The sequence below is a fragment of the Castanea sativa genome, chromosome 1 (genome assembly GCF_040712315.1).
Source record: "Castanea sativa cultivar Marrone di Chiusa Pesio chromosome 1, ASM4071231v1".
NCBI classification, from domain to species: domain Eukaryota; kingdom Viridiplantae; phylum Streptophyta; class Magnoliopsida; order Fagales; family Fagaceae; genus Castanea; species Castanea sativa.
Window position 1 is genome coordinate 39,826,626 of NC_134013.1, and position 8,574 is coordinate 39,835,199.

Sequence of the window (8,574 nt, forward strand, 5' to 3'; positions counted from 1 at the left end):
TATCAACCTAGTTCAGCTATAACAGCTTGTATCAACCTGTACCGGCCTGTATTAGCCCGTACTGACCAGTATTTACATTTTGGCTAGTACAATAAATAAATAAATAATTGAAAAAATTTATTAAAAAATATTTTATTTAATTTAATATATTGGTTAATGTACTAAAGCTAATATGTAGGCTTATAAAATATGTGAATTTTAAAATTTTATGTTGATAAATTTATACTTACATAAATTATACAAACATATATATATATTTATGTATAGAAATATATAAATAGCTGTAATCCTGAAAGGGTACATCAGTATCAACTGGTATCAAAATATTTCGTTCCTCTGACCAAACCGAAACAACATCCGGTGTGAAATTGACTCTTTTGATTAAAATTGAAATTGAAGTACAACAAAAAGAAAGACCAAAATACAGAAAATTCTATAGGGAAATTAGCATTTTGACTAATCAATCAAGAGAGTATGGTGAAGCATTAGGAGGTTAATCCCAATCCATGTTTCGAATGTCCCCATATCTCTTGTAACTTGAGCTAAATCATGTGCCCACTTTGTTGTAGTCCATTTTTAGATGCTTGCTTTCCAAATTTCAACTTCTAAAGGAATCCAGCAAGGCAAGGATTACAGTGAGTACTAAATTAGTAATATAACTTTCTTTTTATGAGCGATTTGATCCCAAAGGGGGAAAAAGAGGGCAAAATTCAAATTGGTAAACTTGGACGTAATATTTGGACAATTGTGTTTCACTTTTAAGCTTAAATCAAAGACTACTTTAAAGCTAAGTACTTTCCCTATGATGAAGTTCTCAATTCTAAAAAAGGAGGCAGCCCCTCTTATACTTGGCAGAGCATTCATAATAGTCTTGAGGTTATTAAAAAAGGAACAAGATGGAGGGTTGGTAATGGGTGAAGAATTCATATATGGGATGATAAATGGTTGCCAACGCCATCTTCTCACAAAGTGATCACTCCCCAATCAGATTTTAATGACTACCCAATGGTTTCCTCCCTTATTGATAATGACACTAGCTGGTGGAAAGTAGATGTGGTTAGGTCCATCTTTTTTCCTTTTGAAGCCAGCACAATATTAAAAATCCCCATCAATTATAATCTTCCTGAAGACAGCCTCATATGGATTGGCAATAAACGGGGGGTCTTTACTGTTAAAAGTGCATAGCACATTGCCTCAAGCCTTGTGGATTCGATTGAGGAGGGTGAAGGCTCCTCTCCTGATTCTAGAACTTCTCTTTGGAAGCGGATTTGGCGCTTGAAAATCCCTCAAAAGCTCAAAATCTTTGCATGGAGGTCTTGTGTAAATGGCCTTCCAACCATGTTCAATTTAAGCCATAGAGGTATTCATTGCTCAAGCTTTTGCCCTATTTGTGATAAGGCCTTGGAATCCGCTGCCCATGCTTTTCTCCTTTGTGATCACGCCAAGCTGACTTGGGCTCAATGACACAATTGTCCTATTGAAGTAACTTCCTTGCCTAGAGATTTTGTGGATGTTGCCTTGGACTTTATTGAGAAAGGCTCCCCACTTGATTTGGAGTTCTTCGTTGCTGTGGCTTGGTCCATCTGGTAGAATCGCAACCAAGCTACACATGAGGACTCTGGCACTACCCTAAGTCAGGTTTGGGATATGGCAAACAGATTGCTATGTGAGTATAAAGATGCTTGCACCCTCCTTGCATTTTCTCCAGCCCCTTCCCCAACGGCTTGGCAAGCCCTTCCCTCGGGGTTTTTCAAAATTAATACTGATGGTGCTGCTTCAGATGGCAGCCCTTCCTGCATTGGTGTGGCTATTTGTGATTATCGGGGCTCTCTCTTTGCAGCATCCTGCAAATTTCTGTCTACTCCTTTCTCTACTGAGATCACTGAAGCTTTGGCGCTGCAAGAAGGTGTGCTGCTTGCTTTGGATTTAGGGATCTCCCATGCCATTGTTGAATCCGATGCTCTCTCAATTATCCAAGCTATTAATGATGGTGAGCTGGGTAGCGATTTTGGGCACATTGTGCAGAACATTAAGAACATCTCTTCCTCATTTTCTTGGTGTTCTTTTTAGCACTTGAAAATGAGTGGCAACAGAGTAGCCCATGAATTTGCAAGGGCAGCTAGACTCTCAGGTATTTCACAGGTTTGGAAAGGTGTGTGTCCAAGCTTTGTGGAGCATATAATAATTGAAGATAGTGGCGTGTAGCTGTTTGTTACTTGTTCTCACTGCTATTGTTTCTCTCTGTTGTAGCTCAATTTTAATGAATGAAAATTTCATATGTTTCTCATATAAAAAAAAAAAAACTACTTTGAAGTTTGAACTAGCTTATAATAAGGTGGACATTTACAACAGTACATTGAAAAATGACTCTACTCGTTAGTCTTTCAAAAAAAAGATACTTACAAATTTTTTTTCAAAAGAAGATACTTACCATTTTGGGTAAATTACAATTTACCCATTTGTGGTTTGACTGAAATTTAAGTTACTTACCTGTGGTTTGAAATTTGATACTTTACCCACCTAAGGTTTAACTAAAATTTAAGTTGCCTACATGAGGTTTGAAATATGATGATGCAAATGTTCCATTAGATTCTTTTTGGACATATTTTGGTCTTGGCTTTTTATGTTCTTTGTGTTTTTAAAGGAAAGAAATATAAAAATGGAGTAAAATTGCATATTTAGTCATGTTTTTAACAGAAATGGGTTACGAAACTCTAATTGAGCTAACCTCAAGTGGGTAAAGTGTCAAAATTTAAACCACAGATAGGCAATTTAAATTTTGGTTAAATCACAAGTGGGCAAGTTGTACTTTGCAATCTTTATTCAGCAAGAAAAAAAAAATGTTCTTACAAAGTTACAATTTTCTTTTTTCCCCCTGGTTAAATAAAGAGATATTAGTCCACAGAAGCAACAAGGACACATTAGGAAATGGGCCTGTGTCAATCCTTTTGTTAAGGCTTCCCAGGCTCAACTCAAGGAAGCAGCTTAGGAAATGGGACTGGCCTAGACCGATTACACAAAAAAGCCCAAGCAGCCGAACATTATACTACCCATTTTGTTTTTAATAGAAGTCATTTGAATGACCAGCAATTCCTTGGTTCAACTCTGTGAATAATTGTAGATAAAAAAAAAAAAAAAAAACTGTGAATAATTACTTTTTTTTGTTGAGGTGAATAATTACTTTTATTAGCCTACTTGTGTTTTATCAATGCAAACAAGTGTTTAAACTTTTTTTTGAGAAAAAACAAGTGTTTAAACTTGTAAGTTTTAATGAATTGCACTAAAGTATTATACTTTTTTTTTTCTTTTTTTGAATTTGATATAAGATATTGTGCTTTAAATTTTATCATATCTTGTATTATGAATTTATTTTAGGTGTCTTACATGAAAATAAGTTACATAATTTTTATTAAAAAACTTGTAACTTAACTAACACTTGATAGCGTTTCAACAAAAACATTTTTTTTTAGGCTGATAACAAAAACATTCTTAGATAAATTCTCTACCCCTTAATTATTGATCTATCATAAAGTTACCTAGTATCCCATAAAAAAAAGTTACCTAGTATTTCTTCAAAGTTCATACAATAAAAAGGAGGACGAGAGATTTGCAAGTTGCAACTGAAAATGTGAAATCATAGTAAAATTATGACGGTAATATCGGTATTGAGAAATCAGTTTCGTTTTGCGGCAATTTGACAGACAATTTTTTTTTTGATACATACATATAAGGAAAGGGATGAGATAAGACGATAATTTATTTTGTACGTGGTGTCGGAGTATATTGTAAAAGAAATGCTAAAAGGCAACGTATTTGCGGTCCCGTCATATGCGGAGCTAACCAAGTGGAAGTGGAAGTGAGGTAGCCGTTTCCTAGGGCGGCGTCGACGGTAGTTAGTCAACGGAGTTCCCATATTCTCTCAACTTATATTTACATAAATGACAGGTCAGCAGGTCCAGAGGGTAATTTGGGGATCACGTTGTGAAAAAAATAATAATAAAAAAAAAACCGCTACTTTGCCACTTTCTTCTTCTCTTCTGAAACATATATAAATAAAAGGAATAATCCCAGCAGTTGGTTTCAAGTTTCAACGTTCAAACTTCAAAAGTAAGTACCCAACTTTGAAAACAAGGAAAAAGAAAATAAAAAGCAACTATATAGACATATAATCTGGTTCTGGGTTACTTTCTTGTTTTTTGGCTCACGGTTTTTGGGTTTCTTGCTGCAACTGAACGAGGTAAATTTTTTTTTTCTTTTCCATCCCGCAGTTTTACTATTTGATTGATTGATTGATATATTGCTTATACGTATATTGATTCTTATTATCATCTTAGTTGGAATCTATTTCTATACTTGAAACCTGTGTTATCTTGTGTAAACTGATCAAGTTCTTTTAGCTTACTTGGTTTTAATTAATTTGAAAGATAGTAGGGAGTAGGGAATGTAACTTACTATTATTATTCTTATTATTATTATTGATTTAAATAGAGCAAAATACAGAAATATGAATTTAATTACATCTGAAGCCCAAGGGATTTTTCTCTCTCTCTCTCTCTCTCTCTTCTTTTCTGAAATTTCTCTTGCAGCATAGAGTGACTTTTATTGGTTTACATATTCAATTCCTGATGCCACTCATGATGCATATCTATTATTTCACTAGTAGTTGACTTTATGTTTTTGCTAGACTTAATTTTCTGTACATGTTAGAGCTTGTAATTTGTTTTAAGTTGGGAGATTCTTGATAAGTAATTTTCGCGATTTTTCTTCTTCAGTGATTGTTCATTTGGTTAGTCCACTTTGGAAGAAATTGTACAGAGTGTGATGAATTACCAGTCCACTAGTCGTAACCAAATGCCCAAAGGGTTTAAGTTAAAACATGTTTTACAATTGGTATTGTTTTTGGCTGTCGTCATCTGGTTGCAATACCAGTTAAGGCAGTCAAACTCAAACAAAAAGGGAAAGAACTATGGTGAAAGTATACAGAGCAAACTTAGTGAAGATCATGGTGGCATAATTTTGGGGCGTAAGGGGAATGCTGGGTTGTCAAGTGATGGTGGTATGACTGACTTAGAAGATGAGAATCTTGTGGAAGAAGATAAAAGAAAAGATGATGGAGGAGGTGGAGATGATGAATTTGATGGAAATGTTGAACAAGAATTTTTCCACAAGGAAAATGAATATTCTCGTGGACAATTTTGGACTCGTGAAAAGAAAGAAAATTGGAAGGAGCTGGGACTAGAACATAAGGACAACAATTCTGATATTGGAGTTGGAGGAAAAGGTGAATCGGTGGGCTTATATAATCATTCTGTTCAAGGAGGATATTTTAAAAAAGGACATGATGATTCATGGAGTAGTGTCCCAGATCATGATAAGAAAGGGGATGAGAAGGGTGGTGAAGTTCATGATGAAGAAGACGACAAGGACCCAAAAATACTAGTCAAGCAAGGGGATGACAAAGTTTCAGGAAGACAAGTTAAGGAACCACAACATATTGAGGAACTTACTGATGATACACTTAAAAAAGTCCAATACAAGGCAGGTCACTTAAATAGCAATAATAAAGAAGATAATAATAACATTATGGAAAGCAAACGGGAGATTGCAATGCAGCCTAGTGGAACAGACAATAATGCTATTGTTCTTGACCGAAATGAAGTGTTGGATGGAGTCCTTGGCTTTCATGATGAGAATGGGGTACCATTAGATGGTAGTGATCTTTCAAAATCCATGTTCACTGATTCACAGGATAATTATGCAAACATTCAACATCAAGAAACCATTTCCAATTCAAGTTATCAAAGTAGATTCAGCAAAAGCACCAACGGTGCAGAAGTTGCAACCGAAGAAGACTTGGATGCTGCTGATGTAGAAAGCAGAAATAAAGAAGCCTAGAAGACTCAAAAAAGTTTATGCAGAAGTCAACTCTCAAGCTTCAGGCATCGTTCATGTTTCAGAAGCAACACCAGAAGATAGAGTAGACACACAAGATCCTCATCTAATCTATACAACACATTTAAGAGCAGGTCATAAAATAAAAGATTTTCTCTCCCCTCAAAAGAACCTCAAAGTAAAGACTGACTTCCATTGAAATATTTGCTGAGTTTTAGATGCATTTGCATCCTTTGCTCTTTCATGATTTTGTACAGTTCAATCTCATTTTGACATTAAAGTTTTCAACATTTTCCTTGCCTGTGTTGCAAGTACTAGCTACTATGGTTTATGTGTTGGCTCTCTTTCAGAAGTATATGAACATTCTAGTCTCAGTGCTACTTAATCAATTCCAGTTCAGGGAGAAATGATTTCTGCCTTTCACCATGTTCAAATTATTAATAGATTAGCGTGCTTCAATTGATAAAATTACCTGAACCAAATTTTTTTGGTTGTTTCTTGTATCATTCAACTTTTGACAGTAGTGGGACTAGGACAATGACATTAATCTCACAACTATAGCAGAACAGCTTGCTCCAAATTTTATTTCAGCAAATTAAAGTACTTGATTGTGTTACCTCATTTCAAATATAACTGTAAAAAAACACTATGGGCAACTAATTACAATTTTTCCTTATTTGGGATGTGTAGTTAGCTTAATTTACATGAGAGAACAATGTGAAAAACAAAGGTTGGGAATTCACCCTACTTTCCTCCCTCCCCCAGGAAAAAGAAAAAGAAAAAAGAAACCCGCAATTTTATGATTCTTAATTCAAGTATATGTCATTAATTACCAAGCCATACAGTTGAGGCCTTGTGGGAGGATATTATTGGTGTCATTTTGTTAACATTACCGTCATTGTTGTTAAACTAAGTTGCTGTATGATTCCCTATTTCATATCTCAATTATTTCATGATTCTACATCTAATGAGGTATTTGACAACCTGGAATGATAGAACATGATTTTAGTTAGCACTTGAAATAGTTGAAAAGCAGCATTACAAATTAATCTATGGATGAAATTCAAGAGATAGTCTCAATTCTCAAAGCACCCGTTTTCCCATGGCTTATTATGACTATGGCAGTACAGCAGGAGTACCTTGACTACTGCCTCCTAATATATCTATGCTGCAGCAACAAAATTTAGTATTTCAGGGTGACCTTTTCGTTGCCTCCTTGTGTTCTTCAGAGAGAGAATAGTATCTTCAGTGCTGATTTGTACTGCATCCTAAAGTGTAGTAGTGTTTTTTATTCACCTTAGCTTTTTCATAGAGCAAAATGACTTTAAGCCATGTTGATTACGAAACTATTGCTCCCCTCCAGTACCAATGTAACTGGATCATGCTGTGGGTTATTTTTATAAGTAATATTGTGCAGTCACTTTATTTCTATCATTGCTTGCCTTCTCTAAAATTCACTGGACCCATCATTTTCTATTATAGGGAAGATATCTCTTGATTCAGATAGTTGTTGAGATTCACTCATTGTGCGACATGACGCAAGGGACACTGCACTGCTAAAAAGAACAAATTTTAGGAAATTTTGAACTAACATTGAAGTCAGATGAAGAAAGAACAATTTTTTTCTGAATGAGCTTAGCAATCTGAAGAAAACCAGAGAAGTTACTGAATCATAGTAAATCAATGGGATTTGAAATTATCCACGTAATAAAAATGAAGTACTCTTCATACATGGCTTAAAGGGCATATTCAGGAAACAGTACTGTTAGTGTATTATAGGAGAAAATGGGCTTTTGCCATTTCCTTTTAAAAAATCCAACAAAATTCTCCTCGTCTGAAACTAATTAGGGAAATGCCCCTGTTTTGAAAATTGAGTTTCAATTTAAAACTTGATTTTGAACAATCGAGTTATAGTGAACTGAAAATTAAAAAAAAAAATTTCTGGAACTCGAGTTCCTTGAAAAAATTCAAGTGGAACTCAAGTTCCATGAACTCAAGTACTTCACATGGTACTCGAGTTCCAAAAAAAAAAAAAAATTCTAAGTCCACATTCGCTATAACTTGATGTTCCAAAAATCGAGGGAGAAAATGGGCTTTTGCCCTTTCCTTTTAAAAAATCCAGCAAAATATCTCACATCTGAAACTAATTAGGGAAATGCCCCTGTTTTAAAACTCGATTTTTGGACAATCAAGTTATAGCAAATTGAAAAAAAAAAAAAAAATCTGGAACTCGAGTTCCATGTGAAGTACTCGAGTTCATGGAACTCGAGTTCCAAATTAAAAAAAAAATTCTAAGTCCACGTTCGCTATACTCGATGTTCCAAAAATCGAGTTTTACATTTGAAACTCGTTTTTTAGGAAATCGAGTTCCAAAACAGGGGCATTTTCCTAATTAGTTTCAGACGTGGAGTATTTTGCTGGATTTTTTACAAAGAAATGGCAAAAGCCCATTTTGGCCAAAATCGAGTTTTACCAAAATAGAGGCATTTCTCTAATTAGTTTCAGACGTGGAGTATTTTGCTGTTGTAAAACTCGATTTTTAGGAAATCGAGTTCCAAAACAGGGGCATTTTCCTAATTAGTTTCAGACGTGGAGTATTTTGTTGGATTTTTTACAAAGAAAGAGCAAAAGCCTATTTTGGCCAAAATCGAGTTTTACCAAAATAGGGGCATTTTCCTAATT

At 34.8% G+C, this 8,574-nt stretch overlaps 2 protein-coding genes across 2 annotated transcripts; both read left to right on the plus strand.

Moving 5' to 3' along the window:
- Positions 1-1,647: 1,647 nt before the first annotated feature.
- Positions 1,648-2,070, plus strand: LOC142626870 (uncharacterized). The gene has a single exon (XM_075800579.1). It carries the CDS (start codon positions 1,648-1,650, stop codon positions 2,068-2,070), a length of 423 nt encoding a protein of 140 aa, XP_075656694.1.
- A 2,012-nt stretch (positions 2,071-4,082) lies between these two features.
- On the plus strand, positions 4,083-6,318 carry LOC142642992 (uncharacterized). Its single transcript, XM_075817474.1, has 2 exons — positions 4,083-4,237; positions 4,773-6,318. Exon 2 carries the CDS (start codon positions 4,822-4,824, stop codon positions 5,893-5,895), a length of 1,074 nt encoding a protein of 357 aa, XP_075673589.1. The 5' UTR covers positions 4,083-4,237; positions 4,773-4,821; the 3' UTR covers positions 5,896-6,318.
- The last annotated feature ends 2,256 nt before the right edge of the window (positions 6,319-8,574 follow it).

Coding starts and splice junctions, on each gene's coding strand:
- LOC142626870 (XM_075800579.1), top strand. CDS start 1,648: ATGGCAAACAGATTGCTATGTGAGTATAAAGATGCTTGCACCCTCCTT.
- LOC142642992 (XM_075817474.1), top strand. CDS start 4,822: ATGAATTACCAGTCCACTAGTCGTAACCAAATGCCCAAAGGGTTTAAG.